At 43.4% G+C, this 17,649-nt stretch overlaps 1 protein-coding gene across 3 annotated transcripts in view; it reads right to left on the bottom strand.

Moving 5' to 3' along the window:
* Window positions 1–1,183: 1,183 nt before the first annotated feature.
* SGCG (sarcoglycan gamma) overlaps window positions 1,184–17,649 on the bottom strand; it is a 30,889-nt gene continuing 14,423 nt past the window's right edge. For 2 of the 3 annotated variants that reach the window (XM_083436806.1, XM_083436805.1), the window contains 7 exons: window positions 13,470–13,664; window positions 11,752–11,853; window positions 10,741–10,828; window positions 8,614–8,739; window positions 6,766–6,850; window positions 2,445–2,568; window positions 1,184–1,608 (listed from right to left, as the gene is read on the bottom strand). In XM_083436806.1, coding sequence (XP_083292932.1) covers window positions 1,429–1,608; window positions 2,445–2,568; window positions 6,766–6,850; window positions 8,614–8,739; window positions 10,741–10,828; window positions 11,752–11,853; window positions 13,470–13,664 — 900 coding nt within the window. In that variant the 3' untranslated portion in view covers window positions 1,184–1,428. Of the gene's footprint in view, window positions 1,609–2,444; window positions 2,569–6,765; window positions 6,851–8,613; window positions 8,740–10,740; window positions 10,829–11,751; window positions 11,854–13,469; window positions 13,668–17,649 lie in introns of all 3 variants that reach the window. The other variant, XM_083436804.1, reaches the window with a different exon arrangement.

Genomic DNA, 17,649 nt, shown 5'->3' with positions numbered 1-17,649 from the left:
TTCCAGTATATTCATATTTTTCTGCCCACATCTTTTTAAAAAAACAACAAATAATTTCATCATAGGACGTTCATAGTAAATTTACTTTGTGTTTTTTAATATAAAAAGCCCAGCAACATTAAAAATGCATATTTATTAACCTCTAAAGTTCACAAATCCAGGGTCGATGACAAATCTGAATTATGAAAGAAGCCTATTCCATGTGTGTTGTGATAAATCAATTTTAACCTGTATTTTCTACTGTGTTTCATTTTATATGCTGCGGAGAGCACTGCCTCACAAGGATGAGCAGAAGTTATTTCTGGGGACTAACGGATAGAAAGAGTACTCAGGGCTAACCTTCTCTTCCTTTGTGGTCCATGAAGCAAGCCAGAGCAGGGGACCTCAGATGGCCATACCATATGGAGTAGCAGAGAAGGGGAATTGTGCCTGGAAGAACTGCCCAGCTCATCTACCTTTCCCTTTCTGCATTTACAACAGGGTTAGAGAACCTTTTTCCAATCTGAGAGCCGTATTGCTTTGTGGGCAGTCTTCCAGGGGTTGCATGCCAGTGGTGGATGGGGTCGGAGGCAAAACGGGGCAGAGCAATGGGCCTGACTCTCATCCTTTGCATAGTAAGCTACAGTACATTCCACTATGCATGTGACAGTGGTCTCTGCATCCACCCACCCACTCCTCTCCATCCAGGCCTTTGTATAGTAGATTACATTTCAGCCATCCATGCATCCCTCCATCCAGACAGACAAGCAAAAGGCGTGATCACAGTTCAAGGACACATTTCAGCCAGGCAAAAGATCTCAAGAACATGGAGTGGGGCCAGCAAAAAGCCTGGGGCACTGTATTTGTTTCCTGGGCCTGGGGTTCTCCATTTCTGCTGTAGAGCTTCCCGCCCCCATGCACTTTTGGTAGACCTGCTTCCATATATTTTGGGTGGTGTTCAGCTAAACATTTGCATTGAATTAACGCTATTCCAATGGGACTTTTTCCCTCTCTCCTGTGTGACCTGCACTGCCCCACATCTGCTCTGGAAGGTTGGAGGAATGTTCTCCTTAGTTCTATGCTGAATACAATTCAATTTGATGCATTTCGATTTTAAATGTAAATGTTGCATTTCTGTGCTGTGTAGTAGCATCAGTGACTCTAGACGCTACTACAAAACCTGACTAAAAACAGCCAAAGAAAGTAGTCCAGACAAGCTGTTTATTGACATTCATTCTGATTTGTTTGCGGGGATATTATACGAAGATACGGCAAGCGTTATCTCACATTTTCCAATGCATTTTCCCATGTCACAAGAAGTCTGATAGTTTTGGGGAAATGGGTACGTGTGGAAGGGCACCAACTTCAAATGCAAAACCTGAGCTTGCCTGTATGTGACCGAATCCCACATGAAAATAGCAGCAGGCTGGAAGCACGCAGCGTGGGGTGTTAGCTGCTCATCTCGCAAGCCTGACTATAATACAGGCAAGTGGAAACGACATCAGCCACTGCCAAGTACAACTTTCCATCTGTGCAAACACAGACTTCATAGAGCCCAAAGGATATCTCAGAATCTCCGCTTGTTCCTTGCGGCAATTTGGGCAGCCGCAGTCCAGCATTAAGCATAAGCTGCATGGAAGAAAGACAGACACGAATGGATTTGTTTGTGTAGCAGTAACTTCGGACCAAAAAGTGTGGTGGCATCTTAAAGGTTAATTTATTATGGTGCAAGTTTTGTGGACCTGAGAACCCACTGGAGCCAGCCCTACATAGAACTGTTGACATGTGCTGGGCCCAGTAAATTAAACGTTGACTCAATTGTGGTGATTAAATGTACATCAGAGGTTCCCTTTTAAAACTAATTTCTACTGTAGCCACATTGCAAATTTAAACAAAACCTTTGACGATTCCCCAAGTTGGGGAAACTCTTAATTTTTGTGTGGTTGCTGACACCTTAGCAAACATAGCCCAGACGTGAAACATGGCTGAGACCTCAATGCAAAAGACAAATTTCAATAGGGCTTTGTGTCAGTAGACTTTATTCCCACAGCACCAAGCTCCTTCATGGAGGGCAAGATAACTGAGTGCAAAATGCTCTATGATTGCCGGGAAATGAAGCAAATGAAAATGTTCATGTTTTAGAATGGGAACTTGATAACAGCTGAATGGAATATTAGATAGTTCTGAGTTCTGAATACGTTGATTGGCAATTTCACCATCAAGATAGCGTGACTATACATTTAGATAAAATGGAGTCACAGGCACTGCAAGGGATTAGTTGGCTCTTTGTGAAAATCACCAATTACTTAGGGCCAGCATAGTTCTCATATTTTGCTGAAACTAAAACCAGCAGGAAACTGGTAGGAAGACAGCCCAATGTCTGAAATGTCAATGCTGTTGTTCTGAATACCAATTGTAAATGGATCGCTTGTTGATGGTAGATTAAGAAATAATTAAAATCTCACCATGCTATCACTGCTCTGCAACTTGATATCCAGATGAGAAAGAGCCGTAATAGTCCCACTTTCGGCTTTAATATTAATCCCTCGTGGAGCATCCATGGTGAGAGACCGAGTTGGCGATTCAAGCCTGAAAGAAACCAGAAGGAAGATCTCAACATCTTAATAAATTGTGGTTTTATTTATTGCATTTATTTATAATTTATAAGCCTGTCCATCATAATACAACAACAACAACAACATGATGCAAAGCAGGTCAACACCATATTGTAAAATCAATAACCGTAAGGCAATTTTAAATATAAACTTTTAAAAAACATTTCAAACAGAATGCATCAGATGAAACAACCAGCAACAGGCCACAATAGCTTCACATTATCCAAAAGCCTAAATAAAAAAGAGGTGTTGATGATGGCTATTTTAGTGCAAGTGATACCGATTTAATGGGGTATTGACTTCCAAGTGAGAGTTTAGAATTCTAGCCTGGCAGCTGATTCTTCCTAGAAGTTACTGTTAGCCAGCAAGACAATGTTCCATGATGTGGTGGTGGCCTGTGCCAGATTCCTGGTGTAGTTGTGGCAGCTGAATCCTCTCTACTGCCTGAATAGTCCTAGGACTGTAGCAGTGTGTGTGTGCCATGCCTTTTTTAAGAAGCTAAACTTGAGTAGCATAACTCAACGACCTGGGTCACAGGCTCTGTAGAGTAGCTAGCTACCTGGATATATTTAGAAAGTTGTTCCTCTGTGAGCAAATTGCCCCACCATGTTCACAAGGTAAAAAAGGTTTTGGCAATAAGGAACAGAGCTTAGGGGAGTGAAAATACAACCATCTTTAAAAGATAGTTATTGAAGTTGCAGACAAAAGCCTATTCCCCACGCCACATAAATCCAATACATTATCTTTGACATGAAGCAACTCAAGGATAGAAAAGTGGAAAGCCAATGAGTGGGTGGGATTCCCATGAGATTTTGCAGTATTGCAGCAAAAGTGTGGGCTTGCTGCAATGAGCTTGTTCCATTAAGGCCAAGGCAGCTAACCCTGGAGAAGCTGAGAGAGATGGAGGCACACAATGTCTTTCAGGGAGCTCCCTTACAGACAGGTCCTGCTAAAGACGCTACTCCCTCAAATCAGGGCTAGCAAACCTCAGGCCTAGGGGCCAAAACTGGTGCTCAAGGTGAATCTATTTGGCTTGGGTTGCCAGTGGATGACTCATGTCAGGAACTGGATAGGGGGAGAGTTGGTTCTGCTGTAAAACATGTTGTACAGATTGAATAAGCTTTGAGAATTAAAACCTCTGTAAAGAGAAGCCACAAAATTAATTCTCACTTTGTAAACCTTAAACTCAAGTGAAGCCAGGAAACAAATTATGATACTCAAGAGCCTTGGAAACCAGTAGTGCCACAAGGTGGCAGCAAAGGACAGCAGTCAGTTTGACATCAACTTGGAATCATAGAATTGTGGAGCTGGAAGGGACACAGAGGGTCATCTAGCCCAACTTTCTGCAATGGAGGAATCAATAGGAAGTGCATCACTTCTGAATGCAAACAAGTATTCACAATCCAGCCAAATATAGGCAACACTAGTACTGGAATGTAGCCCGAAAGCAAAGGAAGCACCAAAACTAAAAATGCATGTGTGTGGTCAGTACCACGATGGGAGAGTGTTTGGAAGACTGTTGCGTATGTCACACTGAGCCCCATACTGGAAGAAAGGCAGGGAATAAACTTATTTTGTTTGGCACTCTGCTTCTGGTTTTTAAGGGCAAAAGCTATGCCTGTAGGCAAAATTGTTCTGTGATTCATCTAGTCCATGGGTACGCAAACTAAGGCCTGGGGGCTGGATCTGGCCCAACTGCCTTCTAAATCTGGCCCGCAGACAGCCTGTTTTTACGTGAGTAGAATGTGCCCTTTTATTTAAAATGCATCTCTGGGTTAATTGTAGGGCATAGGAATTCGTTCATTTTTTTTCTTTTCCAAAATATAGTCCGGCCCCCACAAGGTCCGAAGGACAGTGGACTGGCCCCCTGCTGAAAAAGTTTGCTGACCTCTTATCTAGTCAAAACATTTGGCATCCTTTCCTCAAATTTTTGTCTCTTTCATTATAACCAGAGTATTTGTTTTGTTTCACACTATTTTTTCATCACTGTACCCGTGCCCCCATTCACCTTGTTCATTTCTTTGAGAGCCTTTCAGCACAGTCTTAGCACAGCTACTACTTCATGGCCCTGGAACCTAGTTTACAAGGCAAACAGCTTGAGGTAGCTCGTGCAAGTGAGCCAAGCCACATCTGGAAAGAGAAAGGGGGGGGGGGAGGGAAACCCCAGAATCTCTGCTGCTTTAAACATGAGAAAAATCCTTTTCTAGATGTGGTGAGCAGTCGGATTCTGGCAGCTACCGAAAGCCATTCCCCTAAACATGTGGGGGAATGTAACCGGGTGCATTTCCTCACCAGCAAACAAAACTGCAAGGCAGACCCGGCAATTGAGAAGGACAGAAGCAAACTTGCTTCTTCATGCTGCCGCTTCTTGCCATAGGGAATTTATGTAACAGCCCAGCCTAGTTCAGATCTGGATCTGGACATTGTGTGGGCAGCCTGCAGCTCTGAGACACACATTCCATTGTGTTTCTGGCTAGCATGACCAGCCTGTGGGTGGGTGTCTAAGCAGTTGGTTTGCATTTCAGGCCTCTTCAAACTGGGCAGCTCTTACATGAGCTTATTTTCCATGCTTGGAAATTGTTTTACAGCTTCTATTTTTTGAGACAACATGTTTTTGCTGAACAAGTGCATTATGCACCTTTAAACAGGCATCTCAGCTCCAGGGGTTTCTGGAGGAGATGTATTATCTAGATCAGGCATAGGCAAACTCGACCCTATAGATGTATTATCTAGATCAGGCATAGGCAAACTCGACCCTATAGATGTTTTGGGACTACAACTCCCATCATCCCTAGCTAACAGGACCAATGGTCAGGGATGATGGGAATTGTAGTCTCAAAACATCTGGAGGGCCGAGTTTGCCTATGCCTGACCTAGATCCATTTCAAGCTGCCTTCAGGCCCGGTTGTGGAACAAAGATGGCTTTGGTTTGCCTTGGTGGATGATTTACGCCAGGATTTGGACTGTGTGTCCTTGTTGGTGCTGCTGGACTTCTCTGTGGCTTTTGATGCAATCAACCACAGTATCCTTCTGGGCCAGCTTGCTAAGACAGGACTTGGAGGCACTGTTTTACAGAGTGGGTCTGATCCTTCCTGGATGAACCCAGAAAGTGGTGCTGGAGGTGGGGAACGACCCCTGTTTGACACTTGGCCTGCAGGGTCCCTCGGGGTTCTGTTCTGTCTCCCGTGCTAATGAACATTTACATGAAACCACTGGGAGAGGTTGTCCAGAGTTTCTGGGTTTGGATGTTGATGACATCCAGTACTATCTCTCTTTCCCACCTAAATCCAAAGCAGCTGCCTCAATTCTAAACCAGTGTCTGTGTCACAGTCTGGTTCACGGGCGACCAAAGTCCCAGCTGAGGACGTTGGAACCGGGGACAAGATGGCGGGGTGGGAGCAGGAATGGGGGTCCAGAAACCAGGAGTCAGGAAGCCAAGAGTCCGAGGGCCAGAGAGCTGGGAGTCAAGAAGCCAAGGGTCAGGAAACAAGGAGTCACAAAGTCAGGGCTCCACGGGTCACGAAGCCGAGGTTCAAGGATCAGGAAGCAAGAAGCCAAACACAGCAAGGCAGGAAGCGTGTTGCTGTGGCAAAGAGCTGAAGGGAAATGCTGACCTTATATCCCTTCCCAGCTTTTACCACCAGGTGCTGTGAGTTACCAATCGGCCTCACCTGTGAGGCTGCGCCTTGCCTCTTCAGAACAAACTTAGGAAGGCCCCAGTCCTGCAAAGTCCTATTGGTCACAGGGCCTGGCTCCTGCATGCATACCTGACTGTCATCACCCATGGATAGGAAACAGCCACTGAAAAGGCCTTGTTGGGACAACGCTAACTGGGAAGAACCCAGAGTTGACTCCAAGAAGAATGTAGGACCAGAGATGGCTGATATTCAAGGAATTGCTCCTTTAGGTACTTGGGTTACTAGCTTCAGAGAAAACCCGATTTTAACTCTGGAAGAGCAGCTTAATATGGTCATGTTTGTGACTTTCACGTAAAACTAATCCCATTCCATGGACAGAGCTATCACATCAGATTCCTCCTCTGTTACATGAAGCTGTACATACACCTGTACAGATCAATTCTTTTTATTTGTCATTTTGACATACTGTGTATATGGCCATGCAGGGCCTGATAATGCATAAGAGGTTATTTGCTTTTGAGACAAATACTTACCTCAGCTCTTTAGCGTTGTCAAGACCTCTAACACCTTTAATGAGTGGTGTTTCTATAGAATGTTCACAAAGAGCTCCTTCTGGCCCTGGAAGAGAGGAAACAAACCAGTTGTGGCTGTTAGGTGTCAGAGGGAAGAGACAGCTCCCCTTTCCCCTTACAAGGGGAAAAACAAAGTACGGTAGGAGATCCTCATAAAGGTCTCACAAAACATCAGGTTCACTGACCTTCGTGGAATGTGTGTACAAATTCAAGCCTTAAGGGAAGGCATTTTCAAACTGCATATGGTCTTGGAAACCTCTGATACTTGCTTCACATGTCATAAGGCGTTTCTGTGATCCTTTGTCCTACGTAGATTTGGTATACAGGTAAATAGCGTTTCTGTGCGCTCTGGCTTCAGACACGGTCCTCTGTGTGCCAGAAGCGGTTTAGTTATGCTGGGCACATGACCCAAAAAACTGTCTGTGGACAAACGGCAGCTCCCTCGGCTTGAAGCAAGATGAGCGCCGCACCCCATAGTCGCCTTTGACTGGACTTAACCATTCAGGGATCCTTTTCCTTTACCTACCTAAACATGTGTTGGAAGCTTCTACCTACTGGTGCTTTGACCGTATAGGGAGCTTCTGAGTATATGAGCAACAGAGGAAGTTGTCTTATACCAATTTTTTTCACAGCCCTACTTAGAAGAGAAGAAGAAGAGTTTGGATTTGATATCCCACCTTTCACTCCCTTTAAGGAGTCTCAAAGCGGCTAACATTCTCCTTTCCCTTCCTCCCCCACAACAAACACTCTGTGAGGTGAGTGGGGCTGAGAGACTTCAGAGAAGTGCGACTAGCCCAAGGTCACCCAGCAGATGCATGTGGAGGAGCGGAGACGCGAACCTGGTTCACCAGATTACGAGACTACCGCTCTTAACCACTACACCACACTGGCTTACAGACTCCAGTGACTGAACCTGAGACTTTTTGCATGCAAAGCTATGGCCCATCTGCTAAAAGTGCAAGGGGGACAACTCCCTCTTTATTTGCAACCCCACAAGATAACCCATAAACAATTACCAAGGGCCCTCCAACTCCCAAGTAGTTTTTCTTTGGGGGGGGGGGGCTGCAGAGATAATGAGGAGGATGGGGAAATCCCATTCTGTGTTGCATTGAGGGAAGGTTCCAAGCAATCAAAGACTCATTTGTAGGATTGTGAGATATTAGGATCTTACACGGATGTCATGTTATGTTGAAGCCGATGTGGCCTGAGGGTGGGTTATTAACATAAGATGATGTGGTGTTTATATCATAAGGATATATGCTAATACAACCATTTTGCTTATTTCACGTAGATTCTACCTCTATTTAAATGGTCACTGTTTCCATTTTTTTGCATTTCATTTTCCTCTGACCTCAGTACTTACCGTTCCTCCTGCCTCCCCTCCCTTTTGTATATATACCTGAAACCACATGTATCTGATGGACTCTCATCCAGAAAAGCTTGTGCTATTTGTTAGCTGCCACAATACTCTTCCTTGTTTTTGCTAGAACAGGGTTGTTAGTCAACTTGCATCATTTTCCTATGAGCGTCAGCTTCTTGAAATTTAATTAAGAGACTGTCATCTTTATTCTACCAACAAATTAATAAAACTGAAATAAGTGCTTTCATTTAACAGTGTGAGTGAAATTTTGAAGATGATATTTTGTCTCCATCAACTAAAGTTGGGGCCAGCAGTAAACAAAATACCATAGAAAGTGAAACCTATGGTTAATGAATGACTGTTTTCTGCAGCAGTGAGTTTGTTTTGCTTTTAGAAGAACGTCTTCTTAAAGGATGTTTTTGAGCTGTTTCTTACACTTGCATGCAAACCTGTCACTCGAAGTCTGTCTGTACCAATTGCAACTTCATCTTCATCCACTGTAAACAGAGGCTTTCCATCCAGATTCATGGACTTGATCTGAAATTCCTGACCATCAAATTGTACCATGTCCGGGCCTAAGAAGCACACAAGAATTACTAGGATTTTAACAGAACCATTATCATTTGCTTTTTCTTAAGTTGCATTTATGAGCTGCCAATGATACAATATATTGTGACACACCACCCCTATCTCTGAGCAGGCGTTATAGATTCCAGGGGTACCAGGAGCACTTTAACCCAGGATCTGTTTCCTGTGGGACAATAAGGCACAGCAGAGACTGTGGCGTCTTTAGGATATATGGTTCATTTACACACATGAAGCTTACAATGCAGGGGTCCACAGCATTCCTACCCCAAGAACACTGGTATTGTCTTTTAAAGGAAATCCTGTGTTCAGGGAGGGAGGAAGCCCACCCATTTGGAAATGGGATTTGCACTCTCATCCTCTGACTTGCTAACAGCTCATTACCCCAAAGGAAATTAAGTTCAATAAACACCTGATTCATGTTGATTCCCAAAGATTAAGGAAGGGTCACAATTTAAGATATCTGCCTGACTTAGTTTTCATATATGCTAATAACAGAGGCTTATAAGTGGGTCCACCCAATTTCCCTGTTCTAACGTACCAATTCTAATTAAATTCTAACATTGATTAAACCTGAACATTGAACACCCATAGATCTATAACAATATGTTTATAAAGTTTAGGGCATTGGGACTGCAATCCTATTTCTTCTTACCTGGGTATAAGCCCTACTAAACACAGTGGGACTCATGTCTGAATAGAGATGTATAAGATTGCACTGTAGATTATGGTCCCAGTTTCCAGCTTTCATTAGGAGAAAAAATAGAATTTTCCTAATCAAATAAAAGGGAAAAATACTTTGGGGTTGAGCTAGGTGGAACACACTATGCAAAAATGTGCACATGTGACTCTGCTGTGAAAAGTGGAGAAGAATGGATATAGTGTAGAACTGAATCACCCCTTAGAATTACAGCTTGCATTTGATTTATGGCATTTATTTATTTATTTATTTATTTATTTATTTATTTATAAATAAATAAATAAATCTTATGGAACAATCCTATGCATCTTTTTTCAGAAGAAAATTCCACTGTGTTCAATTTTTCCTACTCCCTGTGTATAAAACTGCATGCTTAATTTCTAACTAGTCCATATCTAATCCATATCAGTGTAGCATGCTTATCACGTAAATTGTTGTACAAATTGGACACTGGTATCCTCTCTAGGGCTTAAACAGCTTGGGGAAGATCTCCAAAGGAGGAGACAAAGATTAAAGCAATTAGCTCAGGTTTTCTTTCCCAGGAAAGGGTTAAAAGAATTGCTTTGCAGGTCCTGCAGTTTTGTGTTCCCTGATGGGAGGCGTTGGATCTCCTTCCAAGGGGGAAGACAGAGGCCTGATGTTGGATGCCAAGACACCCCAACCAGGGAAGAATTTATGTCAGTTCATGAATCCCCCCACCCATTTTGTAAGGGGTGTAGGAAACCTAATGATCTACCCCTTATATCTGGATGTGGCTATTCAATTGCATTTGACACTCTCTCACTTCTGCTCCTTTTGGACAGCAGCCCTACTTGAGTTGACTATCCAAGACCATTTGTATGGCCTCTGGATAGACATGAGATCACCACAAAGAATGTGCATACAGTGGTACCTCGGGTTAAGTACTTAATTCGTTCCAGAGGTCCGTTCTTAACCTGAAACTGTTCTTAACCTGAAGCACCACTTTAGCTAATGGGGCCTCCTGCTGCTGCCGCACCACCGAGCACAATTTCTGTTCTCATCCTGAAGCAAAGTTCTTAACCTGAAGTTCTATTTCTGGGTTAGCTGAGTCTGTAACCTGAAGCGTATGTAACCCGAGGTACCACTGTACTGGTTTTCAAGGCTCTTGTGTATCACAATTTGTTTCTTGGCTTCACTTGAGTTTAACCTGAAGTCTGTTTAACCGAGTCTGTAACCTGAAGCGCATGTAACCTGAAGCATATGTCACCCGAGGTACCACTGTATTCAAAACCTTCAAAATGCAAACTGAAGAAACGTAGTTTAAACCTACCCACACTTAATCTGCCTGTGACGTTCCCATCAGGATTGCGTGCATTTAGAGTCACATTATGAGTGGATTGCAAAAGCAGAGATGAGTCCTAGTTTAAGGGATGAGGAGAAAGAGATGCAAATTTAGAAAACTTTCAGATATTCACCACAGGGAAAGCTAAACATCTTAGTGCCTTCAATGCTCTCAAGTAGCCTATGATAGCCTTGGTAAATGAGTAACGTTTTACTCACGGGTAACTAAGCAGGCCCTGCTTGCCTCAGCCCTGTTCAAAAGCATTCAAACCACTCCTTGAATATACCTGTCAGGGGTGCCAACTTGGATAAAATACTGTGGGGGCCCAGGTAAGCCCTGCCCCACATAATCAATCACATGACACAGTGCACACACATACCATTTGAATGGGAATGCCCATCAACTTTGCAGGGGCCCAGCCTCCTCAAATATTTTATTGTGGGGGGTCAAAGCTCCCACAGACCCTAGGAGTTGGCTCCTATGATACCTGTGTCTTTTTATTTTCCTCCATTTCTCCACCACCCCCCACCAAGAATCATAGGAAGTGTAGTTCACTTCTCACAGAACAACAATTCCTAGCGGCCTTAACAAACTACAGATCCCAGGATTCTTTGAGGGGGTGCACTTTAAATGTACACAGCCTCTTACAAGCTAAATACAATAATGAGCTATCAGTTCCTTCATCCTAAGGTCCAAGACAGGGTCACTCTTGACCTTGTCTCTGGTTTTAGCACCTTCTGATGTGACTGGGTGTATTGAAAAATGAATCCAGACTGACAACAGCTCCCTCTCTAGACCCACAATGCATTGCTGACTTTAACCTACATAAGTCTTGCAGATGATAATTTATGACATGTACCCATTGCGAATTTTCAGACGACCTGTTGATGACCCGACTTACAGCCCAAATCTAAGCGTATTTGCTTAGAAAGCCTCGCTCAACTTAGTGGGATTTAAGCCCGAATGTGTGTGCGAGCAGAATATTGCAGACTTGCTTACCTTTCTAGAGTGAACTTCTTTGGCATATAAAGGATATAAAAATTCTGACTCCCGTTCTAGCCGAAGTCCTTCGCTTTGAACATAAAGGTATCCCATTCCAATCTGCAATGACAAAAGACTCCAAGCTTTTAGATTCACTGCATTTCTTACTCAAGTGTTTTTAAAATTCTCACCAGGGTATCATGCCCATCTTCTTCAAACAGCTTGTAAAGAAGCTGGTAAAATGCGGTCTTGACTATGCTACCACTCAGTGGATTTGTAACTGGCTGACTGACCGGACCCAAAGGGTGCTCATCAATGGTTCCTCTTCATCCTGGAGAAGAGTGACTAGTGGGGTGCCACAGGGTTCTGTCTTGGGCCCGGTCTTATTCAACATCTTTATCAACGACTTGGATGATGGACTCAAGGGCATCCTGATCAAATTTGCAGATGACACCAAACTGGGAGGGGTGGCTAACACCCCAGAAGACAGGATCACACTTCAAAACGACCTTGACAGATTAGAGAACTGGGCCAAAACAAACAAGATGAATTTTAACAGGGAGAAATGTAAAGTATTGCACTTGGGCAAAAAAAATGAGAGGCACAAATACAAGATGGGTGACACCTGGCTTGAGAGCAGTACATGTGAAAAGGATCTAGGAGTCTTGGTTGACCACAAACTTAACATGAGCCAACAGTGTGACGCGGCAGCTAAAAAAGCCAATGCAATTCTGGGCTGCATCAATAGGAGTATAGCATCTAGATCAAGGGAAGTTATAGTGCCACTGTATTCTGCTCTGGTCAGACCTCACCTGGAGTACTGTGTCCAGTTCTGGGCACCACAGTTCAAGAAGGACACTGACAAACTAGAACGTGTACAGAGGAGGGCAACCAAAATGGTCAAAGGCCTGGAAACAATGCCTTATGAGGATCGGCTAAGGGAGCTGGGCATGTTTAGCCTGGAGAAGAGGAGGTTAAGGGGTGATATGATAGCCATGTTCAAATATATAAAAGGATGTCACATAGAGGAGGGAGAAAGGTTGTTTTCTGCTGCTCCAGAGAAGCGGACACGGAGCAATGGATACAAACTACAAGAAAGAAGATTCCACCTAAACATTAGGAAGAACTTCCTGACAGTAAGAGCTGTTCGACAGTGGAATTTGCTGCCAAGGAGTGTGGTGGAGTCTCCTTCTTTGGAGGTCTTTAAGCAGAGGCTTGACAACCATATGTCAGGAGTGCTCTGATGGTGTTTCCTGCTTGGCAGGGGGTTGGACTCGATGACCCTTGTGGTCTCTTCCAACTCTATGATTCTATGGATAAAAATGCACAAGAGGAACCCTGACCAGATGAGAAAAGAGGGGAAAGATTATGACAACATTACAACAAGACAGCATCGGGTGGGTGGGGTGGGAAGAACCACAATAGGCACTTCCTTATAGTGGTGTTCCGTAGAGATGTAAACTTTCCAGAAATTCTGAAGCCATGAAAAAATAAGTCCAACCCCCTAATTTCCTTTTTTGTGGGGAGGAAACAGGCATTTCTGTGGAAATGAGAAAATCTGCAATACTTCTTTTCTTAGCACCCTTTACGGATCAGAAGTTGATTTATTACCTTAGGGACATCAAATGCATTATTTACAATTTGGTTTGCCATGAAATTATCAGGTTAAAAGTGCAGTTTATTCTGACAATAGTTACACATGAAAAAAAAAAAAAAAGATGATGAAGGACTCTTACTGGAGAAAACCACATCACTTTAAGAATCCAAATGGTCAGAGCAAGATCCACAACTAGGATGATGATTAGGAGGAGGACGAAGAGATAAAGGCAACGCTTCCTCCAACCATAGATGCCCACGTTGTAGACATATTGCGTTTCTGGTCTCTGTAGGTTAGTACCTGGTGTTGTTGTAGTATACTGTTCGCGTACCATCTGCTAGAGGAGAAAAATAATCATTAGAAAATCATTAAAATGTTTTGGACTGCAATGCATAACCAGTTACTTAGCTACGTTAATTGATTTTAAAAATTGCCCCTAATGAACTGGAAAGCAATTAAGAAGGAAAACCCCACAACATTATTTGCAGATGGCAAGCATCTTTTAAAAGAAGCACTCTGCCTTTTAGGAGAGAATACGTCTTCTGAGACGATGTCTGCTGTGACAATGCATGCATCATTAAAAATACAAAAAGTTACTTGATGGAATAATCTAGAATGATATGATTAAGGTTTCCTTTAATCAGGTAACAGCTCTAAAATTATGCTTGCTTTGTGCTGTCCCATCCGCCCACCCCCCGGTAAAATGCAAGTTGCTTTAACTGCTGGCTGTAAATTTTAGAAATGACGGCCGTTGGTCTTTTTTCTAGATTATGAGATATTGCCTATGGATTGAATAAGAGAGTCTAGGCCTAAATTGTGCATATTCTCAACTCTGTACTGTTCAAACTTGGGACTGATCCAATAGATTTTGTGACCTGAGGCAAAGGACAAGATGACAGAGCCCTATACTGTGTACAGAAGCTGACCAGGCTGACAGCTGAACCTTAATTCAACAATGGCAAATGGGACAACATTCTCCACCACACCTGAGGGAAGCAGGTTAGCTTTTAGGGGTACCTAGCAGGTTGTATGGGGGCACACAGCTCTGTCCTCTAGTCTCTCCCTGCTGCTTACTCAATCTGCCTAATGGGTGGGCTGGCCCTGCCCGAAATGCTGACAGCTGAAGGCAGGGGTGGGAACCTCTGACCCAGGGGCCAATACTGGCCCACCAGGAGGTCAAATTTGGGCTGGGACGCCAAACCACATGGGTGATTTCAGCTGATGGATAGCGGAGTGGTGGTCAATCCTGTTGGGTGCTGATTTGCCAGCACGTTCCCACCCCATCAGGTCAATGTTTACATGAAGGAGGGAACACCCAACTTTCAGTCTCCTGATATCATGATGTCAGATGACTGACAGGTGGGTGACCTCATTCCCTGTCAAAAGCTGATCTGTGGGGTAGGGAGAGACACATATCTGGCTCACTAGGAGACCAATTGAAATTAATGAATTATGACTGATTTGGACCCACTAATATCAATTTGCCTACTCTTAGTTTCCGTGCGCCGCTCTGGTTTGCCAGTAGCGGCTTAGTCATGCTGGCCACATGACCCGGAAGCTGTACGCTGGCTCCCTTGGCCAGTAAAGCGAGATGAGCGCCGCAACTCCAGAGTCATCTGCAACTGGACCTAACGGTGAGGGGTCCCTTTACCTTTATCTTTACTCTTAGTAGAACTTATATGGATGCAACCCATAAATCAGATGAATTCCTTCTGATGTAATATGTAATTTATAGGGTTTTGTTTTATTTATGGATATATTGATGCTATCATGCACGTCCTATTTAAAGTGAATAGGATTGGAAGAAGAATATGGAGACACTCTACCCCACGACTGGAGTAAGGAATCTGCAAAACCAATGTAACATGATGTGTAACATTGAGCTGCAACAACTATTGTTAGCTCAAAGATTCAACGACTCCTATGGCTGAACCTTTATTTTACAACCATGCCGCTATAAAAAACTGGGCTGAAAATTAATGGCAGTCTAGAGACATGTAGAACTCCTATCTTTAGACATTTACGTTCCAGCATGAATTTTGCTTAACATACATGCTTTGAAAGCATGGGCTTTCTTGGATTATATTCAAAATGAACGAGACTCATAGAATTGTAGAGTTGGAAGTGACCCTTTGAGGGTCATCCAGTCCAACCCCCTGCAATGCAGGAATCTCAGCTAGGTCATGCATGGCAGATGGCCATCCAACCTCTACTTAAAACTCCCCAAGGAAGCTAAGTTTGTGTAGTTTAAAACTTGGAAATTGAACAACTAATGATTAAAAGTAAATTTCTAGAGTCTGCGAAGTCAGTAGACTTGACAACGTGTTTATTTAATGACACACTGAGAAAATAGCCAGGCACATTGCTGGTTAATAATAGCCACAGCAGCTGCTACACAGTTTGAATTAACAACAGTAGAACTTCACTACTTACAGTGTGTCCAGAGAGCAAGGAAATGGGCTTTTTAAAGCAAATGTTCAAAAGTTTTGGGGGCAGGGGGAGGAAGAGGTAATTCAATTTGGTTGCTAATAAAGAAAACCACTACTTCTAGCTTCTTTTCATTGCTCATTAAGAAGATTCTCCCTTTCGTTTTCCATTCATTAACCTGTAGATTACTGTTCATTCATTAACCTGTAGCCATTCAGCCATCACAACCGGCATGGAAAGCATAAAAGGACCCAGCAGTCAGGAAGCTAGGCAAGAACTTCACTCTCTCTCTTTAAAAGGAAAAGAGCAACAAGAAGTACTCCTCTCAGATGCAACCCAGTCCAGTGCCAAGCAGTGACGAAACCATAAGATGAGACTATCCACCCAACAAGATCTAGTGCTGACTTATCTCAGCCCATGTTCCTCTCCCTTCTTCTCTCACTTAAATGAAAACTCCATTTGAATGTACATTTGACAGCACTTCAGAACTGAATACAGAGAGCTTGCATTTTTTCCCTTTTTTAAAAAACACAAATAGGATGCTGGAGAGAAGGAAAGATGAGCAAGTCAGCAAAGTGATTCCATCACATTTACTTTATTTACAAGGTGTGACCGGAAAGTTTGGTGAATGGTCGCAGAAATCGGACAGTGAGAAATATGTGAGCATACAATCAGCATCGGAAACCCACGAAATGCTCACAATTGTGTACGAAGCTGTAACTTGTAAGACAGTGTATGAGTGGTTTACGCATTTCCGTGAAGGGCGGCAAACCATCAAAAATGACCCTTGGTCTGGCAGACCGTCAACGAGCAGAATGGCAGCAAATGTCGACAGATTCAGGTAGGTAGCCGTGTTGGTCTGACGCAGTCGAAATATATAAAAAAATTGCTACTGGACAATTTTTTTTAATATTTCAAATGTCGACAGAGTTCATGAGTTATTGATGCAGGATTGGCGTTTGTCCGTCCGAATGATGGCGGAAGAATTGCATATTCCGTGTGCAATCGTTCCTGAGTTGTCCCACCCTCCATAGTCTCCCGAACTGGCCCCACTGGATTTCTTTCTTTTTCCAAAACTGAAATCTGCACTGAAAAGGCAAAGATTTTCCAACATTTCACATGTCCAAGCTGCTGTGATGAGGGAACTGAAAGCAGTATGAAAAGAGGACTTCTCCGGAAGCTTCCAACAGTTCTACGAACATTGTCAACTGTGCGTTGTATCAGAGGGGGCCTACTTTGAAGGCCTGTAAGGTATGTATGTTCAAATATTTCTCACTGTCCGATTTCTGTGACCGTTCGCCGAATTTTCTGGTCACACCTTGTATTTTTTTAGAAAATGTATATACCACTGGATTGTAAGAGAACCTTTGAACAGTTTACAAAAAAAACCCACCCATATAGAAGGTACAGAAACCCCAGCTTTCCCCATGCTCTCAGTCTCATGCCCAACTATTCAAATAACAATCACCAACCAATTTTACAAGATAAAGATGATTCCTACTGTGCACTACCTGCTGTTAAAAGTTAGCACTGTATGTTTGCACTGCCTCTGCTGCTAGCACAACAATAAAGGAGGAAGAATACTTGCTTTCAGAATCCTGCCAAGTTAATGTGAAATATTTACGCACAACCACACTGTTTCATAATACTCTTTGAGGTGCTAATCTTTTCAGTCATCTAAAAGAAAGCCAGGCTTTTGAGCCCCAGCCACTTTGATTGTGGCCCACCTTTTGGAGGGGATCAAGTGCCCACAGCTGTTTCTGATCCCTCTGGTGCACCATCTCCATCTGTACTTGTGGCATCAGTCCAGGTTCTAGCTATGCACGTACAAAGTGCATGGATTGTGGGGATTTCCCCCCCCCCCCCTGTGTATGTATAGATGGAAGCAGGGC

The sequence above is a fragment of the Podarcis tiliguerta genome (genome assembly GCF_965153285.1).
Source record: "Podarcis tiliguerta genome assembly, chromosome: 4".
NCBI lineage: Eukaryota > Metazoa > Chordata > Lepidosauria > Squamata > Lacertidae > Podarcis > Podarcis tiliguerta.
The sequence above is the reverse complement of the archived record's forward strand: the minus strand, read 5'-3'. Positions and strand labels throughout refer to the sequence as shown.